General features: G+C 40.7%; 1 protein-coding gene across 10 annotated transcripts in view; it reads right to left on the reverse strand.

The window, feature by feature from the left end:
* The window catches only part of AUTS2 (activator of transcription and developmental regulator AUTS2), a 990,679-nt gene that overhangs the window by 26,004 nt on the left and 949,306 nt on the right, over positions 1–15,369 (reverse strand). For 5 of the 10 annotated variants that reach the window (XM_073315300.1, XM_073315295.1, XM_073315298.1 and 2 more), the window contains 4 exons: positions 5,198–5,675; positions 2,467–2,720; positions 1,256–1,497; positions 760–804 (listed from right to left, as the gene is read on the reverse strand). In XM_073315300.1, coding sequence (XP_073171401.1) covers positions 760–804; positions 1,256–1,497; positions 2,467–2,720; positions 5,198–5,675 — 1,019 coding nt within the window. The remainder of the gene's footprint in view (positions 1–759; positions 805–1,255; positions 1,498–2,466; positions 2,721–5,197; positions 5,676–15,369) is intronic. The other 5 variants (XM_073315299.1, XM_073315294.1, XM_073315293.1 and 2 more) reach the window with 4 other exon arrangements.

A 15,369-nucleotide genomic window follows, 5' to 3' on the forward strand; every position in this document is an offset into this window, starting at 1 on the left:
ATCAAGAACTTGTCTTTTACCAATACGATGAAGCTCCTGACAATGGAGAAAAGCAACCTAGATTTCAGCAGCTAATCAATCAATGATACAAACTGTAAAACCAAAAAGCTTGACAATTAAGTGAAATCTATTGATTTACAATATATTTTTGATTTATAACACACCAGCTATTAAATTACAAGGTTTTTATTTTGTAGTTCTTAACCACAGTGCTAGATTCTCATTGCTGTCAGGAAATAGAGCTTTCAAAATGTAACAAGCCCAGTGGCACAGTTACGACTTTTGAAATCTGAAGCACACAAAAGACAAGGATTTAGTTTTTATACAGTGAAATATATTAGTAAAACTATTGGATTATCTAACCCTGAAGGGTATGTATGATAGTTTGTCATTTCATTACAAATTTCTTAGGAAGAAATTTAGTCTAATGGCTTATGACACAACTGAAAAATGGTGATGAAATTACTGGTGTATCCTGCTTTATGTGGCATATTTAAGCTCTTATGCCGCATCTTCACATCAAGTTGGTCAAGCAAAAGATCTTTTGATTAAAAAAGATGATACTGCATCTTTATCAGAAACCAGCACCACAAAGGCAAGCCTTTAAAAGGCAAAGCTAAAGTGACCAAGAACGATAATGGTAATTCCTGGAGTGATGATTAAGAACAGACTGAACATTCTGCTAGTTATTGAGCGGCAATCCCAGCCCACTATGGAAAAGCGATTAAGTCAATTTTTAAACACAGTAATAAAACTCACACTGTGACGGTAGAAGGGGTCAACTTTTGTAGGGTATTTGTCAAACTGCAAAGGGATCAAAGCACAAACTAGTTACTTTGTATTTTGTTGTTCATACCTTCGCTTCTGTTGGTAATATCAAAGACTGCCTTTCTACTATTTAGCAACCAACAGAGATAAACAAAAACAGAATAAGCAAGTCTTGCATAAGACTGTGCTTTGGATTTTGCATCCTTCGGAGTAACATGACGTCTTTAGGCAATAGAGGAAAGGAACAGGCACATGAGAAGTATCACAAGTTCCAAGCACTATAGTATGTTGGGTCAACAGGCTAAATTCATCAGCCTAAATGCTGCCATTCGGTACTTATTGTTAGTTATCAGTACACGTTTGAGGAAGGAGGAGGCCTTTTTGCCTCTAGCTAAGGGTATCCGGCCCAAAAGCATTGTCTTTCCCTTAAAACTGAGATTTTTGTAGTTTGTAATAAAGAATAGAGTCGTGCTCTACTTATCCTCACATTTCTGCCTGGGGTACGCACCATGGGCGGTGCCGGCGTTGGCATGATGGCAGTGGGCGGGATGGCGTGTGGGAAAGGCGTGAAGGTATGCTGGTGTGTATGTTGGTGTGTGTGCTGGTGCTGATGCTGATGCTGGTGGAACTCGGTCCTCAGGTAGGGCGGTGGCCCCAGAGAGGCCCCACGATCTGCACTCTGGGAGGCCAAAAATCGTGTGTTGAGTTCCTGACGAAGAAGATCTTGCTCTGAAACAAAGAATAAAGCCGTGAGTTCAGGAGCTTTTCTGCAGTCCCCCCTGGTGGTTGCTGGGTTTGGCTGCCAGAACTAAGTTTAGGTTTCCCTTATGAGGAGAAAACTATCTTCTCCCAACTACCGCGTCACAAAACATGAGGGTCTTCCTTGGATCTTCCCAAAATGCACTGGAGGCAATAGAACCATTCAATTTCCCCTTTCTCCCGGGGTTTGTCTTCACTGCAAAGTTAACTCAAGCTATAACTTGAGTGTTGTCTCTAAATCGGGACAGGTCAACACACAAAAGTCCTTATCTCAAGTACTGTGCTGTTTTTAACTAGCGTTGACTGGCAAGACTACACAGGCTAAAAACTGACTGAACCTAACTTGTCAGCTTCTAACATGACCACTCCGTAATATGTATGCAGGCTAATGTCACTCGAGTGAAGCTACTCCTCCAGTGCCTTCCCACAATTCCTCCCATGGGTCCAGGAAGGAGAGAGGTTCTCCTAATATTTCACAGAAGTCTTACTGCCACACTCGAGTGAGTACCGCACAGGTGTGGACACAGTACCTCAAGTATCATATAGCAGTGTGGCTGCTCTCACTCTATGCTAACTCGAGTGGAGTAACTCACGTGTAGATAACTCAGGTTAACTCTGCAGTGAAGACAGATGCCCAGAGGGTTCATGTAATGGGAGCACGCACTCAAATATGATTTTACCATGGAGAGAAAAAAGAAACACAAAATTTAGCCTCCCACAGATATTCTTTCCTAGGGTGGAAGGAATATTATTGGGACAGGCTGAACTGATGGTTTCCATTTTTAACACAGCCCTGAGCATGTCAGTGGGTACATCCTCTGTCAAACGGCCAACCCTTGTTGTATTGGTCAAAATAAATAATTTGACTTAAAACCAAGAGCTAGTTTTGTATGTCGTTCCACGAAAACGTTTTTCTCCCGTAACACATCCAACTCTTACCTGAGTAAGTACTACCAGCTGGATGTCCTGCAACCTGCAGTGTCCCTGAAGTCAATGGAGGTGGAGGAGGCAAAGCCGTAGGAGGGGCAAACATATTGGGGTGATGCGAGTGAGCAGGAGGTTGGAGGGTGGGCGTGAAGGTGTGCAATGGGCTGTGGCTGGGTAAAGAGAGGGGAAATGGTGAAGCGGAGGGGTGGTGGGCTGTGTGTGGAGGAGGGGCCTGAGTCTTGGCTGGAGTACTGCTCCTGCTGCTGCTGTTAATGAAAAGAGGCGGGAGGGAATAATTAAGCAATGCAGGAAAAGAAGAAAAGCCTCATCACGCCCCACACCCCTCCCTGCACACACACCAGAAGTTACTTTTGGAACATGCTAAACAAACCGTAACTTTGAAATTCCCTTTTTATTTCCAATCTACTCTCTAGTCAGAGAAATTGAGGTTGCAAGAGGCTGAGTTCCAAAGTTAAATGGTATCAGCCTTGAAGAAATACATGAATGGCACACAAAGGAACAATCCACTGTGTACATTTATTACTTCACTGTCAATTCCTTTCGGCACGAATGCTTCTGAACTGTTGTTCCAGGTAACTGAAGCTCAAATTAGTGATCTTTGCACTAATAGAGATAGTTATCACTAAATAAAATGAAAGATCGTAGAAGATGAGAGACAGGCTGGAGAAAATGGTGATGTCTACCTGCTTATCATATAATTAATGACTCCCTCTCTTCTCCCACAACATAAAGATCTAGGTAGATTACCCAGCAATAAATATTTGTGTATGTACTGGTTGAAGTTTTTCCCCCTTTAACATACTCCAACATGACTTTTTTAATGTCTTAAAATAGCTAGTGCTCACGTTTTACTTTTCACTATGTCATGTAATAATCATTCACGCTTCTGCTGCATGGGACTCTGAAGGAAAAACAGCCTGATTTTGGTTTAAAGTAACTCAAGAACTTGAGCAGTTGTGGGTCAGATTCCACCCCTCAACTCAAAGCACAGAGCAGCCAAATCATAGAATCATAGAATATCAGGGTTGGAAGGGACCCCAGAAGGTCATCTAGTCCAACCCCCTGCTTGAAGCAGGACCAGTTCCCAGTGAAATCATCCCAGCCAGGGCTTTGTCAAGCCTGACCTTAAAAACCTCTAAGGAAGGAGCTTCTACCACCTCCCTAGGTAACGCATTCCAGTGTTTCACCACCCTCTTAGTGAAAAAGTTTTTCCTAATATCCAATCTAAACCTCCCCCACTGCAACTTGAGACCATTACTCCTCGTTCTGTCATCTGCTACCATTGAGAACAGTCTAGAGCCATCCTCTTTGGAACCCCCTTTCAGGTAGTTGAAAGCAGTTATCAAATCCCCCCTCATTCTTCTCTTCTGCAGGCTAAACAATCCCAGTTCCCTCAGCCTCTCCTCATAAGTCATGTGTTCCAGACCCCTAATCATTTTTGTTGCCCTTCGCTGGACTCTCTCCAATTTATCCACATCCTTCTTGTAGTGTAGGGCCCAAAACTGGACACAGTACTCCAGATGAGGCCTCACCAATGTCGAATAGAGGGGAACGATCACGTCCCTCGATCTGCTCGCTATGCCCCTACTTATACATCCCAAAATGCCATTGGCCTTCTTGGCAACAAGGGCACACTGCTGACTCATATCCAGCTTCTCGTCCACTGTCACCCCTAGGTCCTTTTCCGCAGAACTGCTGCCTAGCCATTCGGTCCCTAGTCTGTAGCTGTGCATTGGGTTCTTCCGTCCTAAGTGCAGGACCCTGCACTTATCCTTATTGAATCTCATCAGATTTCTTTTGGCCCAATCCTCCAATTTGTCTAGGTCCTTCTGTATCCTATCCCTCCCCTCCAGCGTATCTACCACTCCTCCCAGTTTAGTATCATCCGCAGTTAAAGCTAGTTTAACTGGCTCCTGCGTAGGGGAATCCCAGCTTGGATAGATGGAGGAGGATCCAGTGGTTAGGGCACTAACTTAGAACTGGGGAGACCTGGGGTCAAGTCACTGCCCCACCACAGACTTCCCGTGTGACCTGGGCAAGTCACTTAGCCTCGCAGTGCCTCAGTTGCCCAGCTGTAAAAATGGGATAATACCTCCCAGGGGTGTTGTGAGGATAAACACATTAAAGACTGTGAGGTGCTCAGAAATTACACTAATGGGGGTCTTGTAAGTACTTAAGATAGATATACAGGGCCAGTGTAGCAGCTCCTCCTTTGTCGTAAGGTCTTCACCCCAAAGCAGCAAAGGAGATTAAGCTAACAGCGGTTCTCAAACCAAAGTGAGTCACCACCCCTTTTTAACAGGGGCACCAGGGCTGGCGTTAGACTTGCTGGGCCTGGACTTGAAGCTGATGTCTGAGCCCCACTGCCCGGGGCTGAAGCCAATGCCCAAGGGCTTCAGCCCTGGCTGGTGCGGCTCAGGCTTCAGTCCCCCGCCCTGGGGCCAGGTAGTAATTTTTGTTGTCAGAAGGGGGATACGGTGCAGTGAAGTTTGAGAACTGCTGAGCCAAAGCAAGCTAAGGCTGCTTTACTTCTGAAGGGTTTAATGTGCTTGAACTATGCACCTTTAGTTAATTCCTCTGAACTTTCCTAAATGTCCCAGGCAGACAAGCCCTGAAAAGCATGTCCTCCTATGTGCATATTCAGCTAACAATTTGGGCATCTTCGCCACATTTTAATAGGCTTTCCTTTATTGTTTGCCATAATAAATAACAGTTTGCCTACCTTAAACTGTTGAGGCTTAGGCTGCTGCTGTTATACGCTGATAAAGGCTGAGAGAGACTCTGTGAGGAAGGGTGAGGCTGCACCAGCGGCAGGTTTTGATGGACAGATTGCAGAGGGGACTGTGGCCTGGGTGGACGTTGCACTTGAGGCTGAGGTGCAGGTGGACGCTGGGCTTCTTCTGAGCCTTGCAGCGGCTGTGAGGCTTGAGGCTGTGGTGGCTGGGCAGGAGCCTCTGTACGCTGAACCAGTACAGGGCTTGGGGAAGGTGCTTCAGGCTGTGGCTCCAAAAGATGTTGGGCCAAAGTCTGAGAAACCTGAGGACAAGCGTCTTTAGGCACCACAGGCTCGAGTATTGGTTCTTTATTGCTGTCCTGGCTCTTCTCTTGACTCCTTTCTAAGCCTGATATTTTCGGGACAGCCGGCCCCCTAGCATCTTGGTTGTCATTTTCAGCTAGCGTGCTGACACCTAATTCTTTACCTGCAACGCCGAGAGAAAGAAAGACAAAATGTCTACGCATGCAAAGAAGTGAGAAAAACCATGTGAACCCATTACATTCTAGGCAGTTTCAGTATTTTCTCATAGTAGACTTTTACAGGGATAACGTCAACTTGAAATGCAGTCAACTTCCAAAAATGAGTTAAAAGTAATTTCCTGTAGTACACCTGTTCCTGATATTTGTGGTTTTAAAGTCACTTTTTACCATTAATAGATCTGTACCAAAGTATCTTCCCCCTGCCACCTTTATTTCTCAAAAGATCTGCACAGTATCTAGCACAATGGGATGCTAGGTCCATGACTAGGGCTCCTTGGAACTATGAAAATACAAATAATAAACAGCAGAAATTGACCACATTCATGATCCAGCAAACGCTTATGCACCTGCTTAGAGCTACACATGAGTAGTCTCATTGAATTTAATAGGGCGACTCATATGTGGTATTGCTAAGCCCAAGACTTCATAAATCATGAGCTAGGCCCCCCAAAATCATCAAACTGGCTTAAAGAAAATTATTTTTTTAATAATACATTTTGGGGGGAGGGGGAGTTATATGTCTTCTCATTTTCAAACATTTGAGGTTCATATTTTCAAGCTTCTCTCTGCAGCCATGAGGGCTGGAAACATTTTTTTTTAAATAAAACTGAGAAATTCATATAATCCCATGACCCCAGGAGTTGCAGTTTAGGAAAAATTCAGGATACATTTGTGAGAGTTGGCAACGCTGCTTATGCATAAAATGAAACGTGCAGAAGTATTTGCAAGATCCTGGCCTGACTGATTATACAGGAGAAAAAAATGAAACCAACTATTCACAGAGTGCTATCAAATAGTGGGGGAAACGAAAAAGATTTTTGCTTGTGACCTCCTTCAGTGACAGTTATTTAGGAGCTACTTGTCACAATAATAGCTACAGAAGATAAGAGAGCACAATGTGATTTTTTTAAATTGGCATGTCCCATTCATATCAGTGACTTATTATTATACATTTAGTACCGCGGAGCCTATGCTCATCACTTCTCAACAACAATCTCTCACCTGAAAGGTATCATACTACCCTTAATTTTTAAGGAGGTGTATTTAATCCAAGTGTGATAAAAAGGTTGGAGGGAGATTCTAAAGGAAAATTATTGCACTTGCACACTGGGAGCTTGATTTTCAGAAGTGCTGAGCCCATGCAATTCTCACTGCAGCCAATTGGGGCTTAGTAATTGGGCCTGCTATGTCTTCGACAACCACCAATACCGTGAAAAAGAAATTTAGGCAAAACTATTGAAAAGCCCCTAGGGCTCAGGATGAATATACCGTTCAAAGTGTACTTGAGGTTCTAGATACTTCCTAGTGAGGAAACCGTTTCCTTACCCTTTTCCCAGTTTTTAGGTGGGGAAAATACAACCGAATACATAAATGATAACACGTTATACAGTATATTGAAGGAGAAATTGTTCATAGCTATGTTTCTAACTTCTTGAAGAAGGGATGCGAATAAAAATAATGGAAAACAAGCTATGCATAAAGTCTACTATGGCCAGCAAACTCAATTTTCTTGTGATTCTATATTTGTTTTATGGGATTGGTGTGTTGTTTTTTTTTAAAGCCCGAGCTGTTGATTTCATGAGATTGAAAGAGAATCTGACCCTCCATTCAAACAAAAAGAATAAGTTTCTAGCTTTCATGGTTAGGGAGAAAAGTCTGAAATCGTGACGTGAGTGCATCCTAAAGGCTCAGAAACCAGAAGGCAATTTTAAAAAGCCCCTACATTTATTTATTTCTTTTTAAATCTTATGATTTTTTTTTAGCCAATCCCATCATTTTGCAGACCAGATTCATGATTTTTGAACGGATGGGGGTGGGGGAATACTACTGATATGTTCATACTCTGTGGGCTCAAATGTATGTCTCTTGTGGCCTTTGCTGTGGAACTGAGGGAAGCACAATGGAGCAGCAACTGCGCCTACAGACATTTTGCTTATTATTTCTGGCTCTGAGGGAGTTTGGGAAGAGGCATTCCTTGCTGTTCCTGTTCAGCAAGTGAAAAGAGCTCCTTCCAACCCCGAAAGACCCAGCCTCCCTTTCCTCATGCCCATCAGTGAAGCCAAACTCAGTTATGGCTCCTTTTTGTGCAGATGTTCAGAAAGCTCAGGTGGCGTAGCAATGACCTTTTCCTCTAAGTGCTGCCATATTGGAGTGGCCCTTATAATGTATATCATAATGATATCATCAGTCTTTAATTTAATAAAGAGACCATAGACAAAGGTGTCCCAGGAAGGAATCTGTACGTCAGTGGCACTGAGCAATTTGCTAGATCAGCAGAGTGGCAAGCAGTTTGGTGGAGTAAGCTAGGAGGGTACTGGAAACTGTACAGACAGGAAATGGAGAAAGCCGTTGTCTCAGGGGGAATTGTGACTTGAGCTGGTTGATACTGATGCATTTAAACTTTTGTTGTCCCTGGAGCTGACCAACAGGGAACTTTGCTATTTGTAATAAGAGATCCAGGGAATCTGGATCAGAAAAATACAGCAGTACTGGGACTTTATAAGAATAAAAAGTAATGACTGTGACGTGTGCCCAAGGTGTAGCTCAAAGCAATTAAATTGTAGGTTATCAATAACTGAAACTCAGTTTGCATTAATTCTTTGGATCAGTTTTGTTTGATCAAACACTATTAAAAGTTAAACAGAATAAGATCATCACGTTTGTTAAGACAGGTCCCAAGCATGGAAAGAGAAAAAAATAAGCAACAGATTGCTTAGGATGACATGGTACGTGTCCCCAGTCCCCAAAGAGCTAAATTATTAGTTAGAGTTTTAGTGAGAAGGCATGCCAATTGTGGCTTTGAGGGATTTGTTTTATCATTAGAAACTGCCTACTAGGTGAATACAGTGGTGGTCTGAAAACACAGCAGAGGTGACACCTTCAATTCCAGGGGAAATACCTTGCTCTCGGAGCCATTCATTTAACCTTCTTATCTGATATTTTTAGTGTCTCTTGGGTGCACAAAATTTATTCAGCACATCCCTCTTCTGTGAAGTGAAATTCCTTATACAATACCTACTCCTCCCCTGGAGAAAAGACATTATGAGTCGTGGTGTCCCCTGTGTATTTTTTCCACATTGGTATGTATATCTTCAATGTGCAGCCCCTTAAGTACTATTCCCATGTGCATTAGTTAACAGCTTAGAAGACATAACGTTTAGTTGCTCTCAATTTATTTTATTTGGGAGATGTCAAACATTGAACCTGCTCTTTCTCTCAAACCATTACATCTATACTATACAACTATACATCTATCACAAAATGGTATCAAAGGTCCAGGAGTTTTTCTTGTGTCAATGTTCCTAATAAATGTATCTTTGCACAACCAATAATTAATGTATATAGTCCAGCAAGAACACTGTAGTACACAGTATCCGTTTAGAGAGTTCAAATCCCACAGCAATGCGATCTATTTTATGATTTTTGTGGAGAGTTTTAAATCTTCTGCAGCAGCATTTCAAGGTCATAGATACACATTTTCCCTTAATTTTCTAAGACTTTTTACACATATAATTATTTCTGAATATTTAATTCACTAGCCACTGGAAACTGGAAGGAGAGAGCCCTTTATTTCTTCATGACATTGGCCACTCAATACACAGCTTTCTTTTCTTCTTTAGACCACAAAGGAGTTTCTTTCCATCCACGCAAATTAAAGAATCAGGGGTGTCCCATTTTTTTTTTTTAAAAAGCACTCTCATTAGACAGTTTTGGGGAAAGTCAGCTTGCTGAATCAGTAAATTACAAAAATAATAATTATGTCTCTGATATGGTGATATAAGATTTCCTTTCATTATTGTCGTGATGTTGTGCCAATCAGCTATGAGAGTTTTATCAAAAGAAGAATAAAAGAAAGTGCTGATGATTCTTTGAGTATTGGAAAAAATCATTTGCTAAGCTTACAGACAAATGGCATGCACATGGAATCTGCATTCAATTCTCTCTCACACTGTCCTTCCATTTCTCTAATGTCACCACTTTTCACTTGAAGCAGAGAATATTGTGATTTCTCAAGGTATAGGACACAGATCCCAAATTAATCCAAATGAAGTTACCAAATAAGTTTGCTGTGTCTACATGATTATTACTCTGTCATCTCAATAACACCAGAGAAATAGGCCTGGCTGTTAGAACATGATTATCACTCTATCAGCGAAACATCCCTCGAGAAATGAAGACTTGTAATACAAACACAGAGTTGCATGTGAAATACTGACACTCTGTATTTATGAGTTTATGATATTATATATATATAAAAATACACACACTTGTGTTTTCGTGTGTGTATCTGTAATATGTAATATATGTGTGCATATGTATTTATCCCTTTCATATCTATCAGTATCCATAATATATCTTGTAAATATCTATGTGCATACAAAAGAACGACACAATGCCCACAAACACATGTTAATTAAAGCACCAAGGTTTGTACAATGAATACAGTATGTATGTGGCATCCTCCCGAAATCACTTTGTCAGTCTTTCTAATCTCCATAGAAGAAAACATGGAAATATGGGCCCAGGTCCTCTTCTATAATCTGGCTCCTTCGTACAACTCAGGCAGTATGAAGGAGTTGGAACCTGGACATAACTGGCCACCTTAGAGTTCATTTTGTAGGGGAAGCTCTTTGTAGATATACAATTTGCTCCTACTGAACTTCTCTGGTAGCACAGAGAGCATGTTGAGACCAGTGAAAGGCATGTCATTGATGCGGCAAAGATCCTCCAGTCCTCAGATGGCATAGATTAGAGCAATTCTTTGGTTACTCTAATTTATAATAGTTCTGGAAAATCTATAGGACTAGTTCTGGAAAATCTATAGGACTAGTTCTGGAAAATCTGCAGCTTCAGAAACAGAGATCCATAACTAGCTCCATCACATTCTTGGGCTTCATGCTAAGAAGTCCTTATGGGACTGATTAAAAGTCAATAATGAGTCTTTCCATTCATTCCAGGGCTTTGGACTAAGCCCCAAAAGCTCTAATATCACAGAGCATAGTAATAGAGGAAGTAGAACTGTTATACCCATCTTTGAGATCAAACATGCCTCCCAAGGCAACCTCACTCACATTTCCATAGCATTTTTCTATTTTGAATTAGTATTAATTTTCTTTTCTTTCTCTGATAATATAAGCTATTCTCTGTGGTGTCACAGGCATGTTACTGTAAAATCTTCTAAGACAGGATAAAGAGCTGGCCGCTCGAAAATATACAACTCATTTTATTGTTTTTTATTGTTCTGTTTTCCTTCAGCTTTGACATAGAGTGAGATTAATTTTTTTCATATGGATAGTTTATTTGCAGAAAATTGCAGTTTCGGCTGACTCAAAAAGATTCACAAATTTGGCATGAATTCACAGATTAGTTTCAGACAAAAACAATTTTATTTTATTTTTTTTAGCCTGCATTCGCAAAGGCCTTAGATATCATTCATAAAACAGCCAGATGAGCTGAGGTTTATAATCTTTCACCCAGTAATGAGGGCACTCGCCTGGGCTGTGAGAGACCTTGGTTCAATTCCCTTGTGTCTGATGTGGAGAAGAGATTTCAGGTTGGGTCTCCCATCTACAGGAGAGTGCTATGGCCTGGTGGCTAGATGGTGGTCTGGGTTGTATGTGTCTCCATTTCTCCTGTTGAAGCTGTTTCATTTTGTCTAAAATACTCGAATAGTCATTGGGCAAGAGAGTGAGAAGGACTCTACAACCTGGTGGTCAGGGGGACTCACCTGAGAGGTTGGAGACCCAAGTTCAAATCCATGCTCCAAAGACTGTTTAATTACTCACACACAATGGAACAGCTTTAACAGAAGAGATTGAGCAATACCTCCCTCAGAATATCCCATAGCCCAATGGATAGGGGCACTTACTGGCAAGATGAGACACTCACGTTCAAATCCCTGCTCTGCATCACAGAGATGGGGGGACTGAAACCAGTTCTCCTATTTCCCATGTGAGTCCACTGGGCTAAAGGGTGGCAGTGGCCTCTCCTCCACTTCTGGCAGTTTCTTTTGCTTCCTTTTTAAAAATGCCCAGATAGAAAACAAAACATTTTGTTTGACCCAAAACAATTTTTTTTGCAGAATTTTTCAATTTGCCAAAAATGTTTGGTTTCAGATTGACCTGTTTTTTTCTGAAACTGCCTGCAAACCAAAAAATCAATTATTCACCCAGCTCTAGAGAGGACAGATCCTCAGCTGGTATAAATTGTCATAGCTGGTGTAAATTGCTCTATTATGTCTAGCTGTGACAATTTACACCAGCTGAGGATTAGCCTTGAGATATAGGCATATATGTCTGAGCAGGGGGTTGGACTAGGTGACCTCCTGAGGTCCCTTTCAACCCTGATATTCTATGATTCTATGTTGCAACAGTTATTCAGATTGAAAATCTGATTATACATTGCTTAATCAAACATTTGGATAAATAAGCTAGTAACAGAAATTATTATTGGAAAGGACAAAGGACATCCTGTTAGGTATCTCACCTATCATACAGAACAATGGCCTCAGAGTCACTCATCAATTGTACTGGATAAAGTACACCTTAAACAGAATTTTTTGTTTTCAGCACATAACCATCTTTCATCCTGAGTCCCAAGGACAGTAATAAAATTATTGATTATGCAAATTAAAAACATATTAGAAAATAGAAAAAACTTGCAGCTCTGTCATCTGCTGACACCAATTAGTCCGTATTACGCAAGTATTTGTACAAGGGAATAGCAAGCCTTGTGACGCAATTTGTACTTAATTATCAAAGAGAGAAGAATGTCATCTGGTACAAAAGACCTTGCTATTGCCTGTTAAAATGTTTATCTTTTGCATTGAAATGGATTTAATTGTAAACAATAAAGCTGAAGATCAATGAAAAGAACCACTTAGTGAAATTGAACAACTTGTTGACACTCCTTCAGTCATTGAGCTGCTTCTAGCCTTGATCTGAGAATGCAGAACGCTCCAATATTTCACGTGAAACAATTTATTTAATCCAGTCATTAAACAGAAGACACATCATAAATGTGCTACCTAAATTACCAGGAATATAATACTGAAAGCCCTTGATGTTAGATTATTTTCTTTTAAAAAGCCTCTTTACTTAACACAGGGTCATAGCTTTTCAGAGTAGAGGTGACGTGCATAACATCTAAATTTCCTTCTATCGCAAAAATCTTGTCAAATGGAAAATACTGTACAGTACATACATGCAATCCCTGAAGAGAAAACTACACCATGATAACTCAGTCCTGCTCCAACCGCCTATAGAAACAAATAACCACAGCAAAAAGGTTAATTTCTAACAGACACACCTCTTGATTTTCTAACCTATCCAACTAAGAAGCTGTAAATTAAATAATTAATTTTAAAAACAACGAGGAGTCTGGTGGCACCTTAAAGAGTAACAGATTTATTTGGACATAAGCTTTCATGGGTAAAAAATCACTTGTTCAGATGCAACATCTGAAGAAGTGGGGTTTGGTTTTTTTGTTTGTTTTTTTACCGTTTATGGCCAAACAAATCTGTTAGTCTTTAAGGTGCTCCTCGTTGTTTTTGTGGATACATAGGAACACGGCCACAACTCTGATAATTAACTTTGCAACTCTGTTAAGCATCCAATAGCTAGCTAAGAGCCAGAGACTGTTTGTTAAAAGAAACTTTTCTCAAATGGGATGACAAACTTGCCATGTGGGAAGAAAAGGAAGGCAAATTAACATTCAATGTTAATAAACTGTTTGAGTACTAAGGGTCTCCTTTCTCTCCTTGTTTCATTTAACATGTAAGTTAAAGAGATATGGGTCCCCTCAAACCACACCATTTGTACAGCATATTTAGCAAAATAGAAACACAAGAATTGCCAGACTGGAGCAGACTCAACAGCCATCTAGTTCAGTATCCTATATCTGAGAAGTGGCAAGCACCAGATGCTTCAAAGGAATGTGTACACAATAAACAGATGTGGGGTAATCTGCCCCTCATATTAGAGATTGCTTTAAGCCCTGAAGCATAAGGTTTAATATCCCTTCAGCAAAGTTTTTGTCAGTGTTAATTATAACACTGTATATTCTTGATAATCATATAAATGTCCAATCCCTTTTCCAATCTTGCTGAGTTCTTGGCCTTAGTAGCTTTCTGTGGCGCTGTGTGAAAAAATATTTCCTTTTATCAGGTTGGTATTTTCCACCTTTTAATTGAATTATATGTCTTGTTCTGAGACAGGGAAAACAGAAGTGGTTCTATCTCCCTTCTCTAGACCAGTAACCATTTTATATACTTATATTATATCCCCATTTATTCATCCCCTCCTTAAAGTGAACAATCCCAAACTTTTCAATCTCTCTTCATATGAAAGCTTTTCCAGGCCCTTGATCTTTCTTGTTGCTCTTCTTGACCCCCCTTTTAGTTCAGTAATATCCTTTTAGAGATGGGGTGACCAGTACTACACACATTATCCACATGAGGCTACGGCACTGATTTATAAAAAGGCATTTTAATATTCTCTTTATTATTCACCATCCCATTCGTTATGCATCCTAACTTCTAGCTTATTTTTTTATTTCAGCGGCACCCTGAGCAAAGGTCTTCATTGAACTGTCAACTATGATACCCAGATCCCTTTCTTTATACCGTTAATTTAGAACCCCATAAGATCTATGAGTAGTTCATTTTTCCCCGTCCATGTACATTTTTTGCATTTATCATCTTGAATGTCATTTACCATCTTTACACAAAGTAAAACTATTTTCCCATGTTTATTTCCCTCCCCACCCCCACCCCCCACCGCTCCTCCAGCGTTCCTGTTAACTGCTGGAAATGGCCCACCTTGATTATCACTACAAAAGGTTTTCTCCCCCTCCCACCCCCACTCCCCCCCCCCGTTAATAGCTCATCTTAAGTGATCACTCTCCTCTGAAACCTCTCCTTACAGTGTGTATGATAACACTCATTTTTTCATGTTCTGTGTGTATATAAATCTCCTTGCTGTATTTTCCACTCGATGAAGTGAGCTGCAGCTCACGAAAGCTTATGCTCAAATAAATTGGTTAGTCTCTAAGGTGCCACTAGTACTCCTTTTCTTTTTGCGAATACAGACTAACGCGGCTACTACTCTGAAATTTGCCATCTTGTTGCCCATTCACCTATCTTGTTTAGGTTTCTCTAAAGTTCTTCATACCCCTCTATGATCCTCACTAACCTAAATAACTTTGTGCCATCTGTAAATTTTTCAACCTCACTACTGACCTCTCCCCCGCCACTTAAAAAAAACCCAATGACATAGGACATGGTCTGAATCTTGAGGCCCCCCACTGTCAACTTTTTGCCATGGTGAAAACTGCCATTTAATCTTACTCTTTGTTCTTTGTCTCCTAGCCAGTTTTTGATCAATGAAAATACTTTGCCTTTCACCCCATGATGACTTTGCCTTTCATCCCATAGCTTCTTTAAAAGCCTCTTGTGTGGGGCCTTGTCAACTGGTTCTCCTCTATCCACTATTTTATTGACATGTTCAAAGAATTCCAAGAGACTAGTGAGACACATTTTTTCTTTGCAAAAACCATGCTGGTTAGACCCCATCATGATCTTCCAGATTTTTTATATTCTGTTTTTAAATATGACTTTAACCATTTGCCACATTCTGACAT

The sequence above is a fragment of the Lepidochelys kempii genome, chromosome 17 (genome assembly GCF_965140265.1).
Source record: "Lepidochelys kempii isolate rLepKem1 chromosome 17, rLepKem1.hap2, whole genome shotgun sequence".
Taxonomy (NCBI): Eukaryota; Metazoa; Chordata; order Testudines; family Cheloniidae; genus Lepidochelys; species Lepidochelys kempii.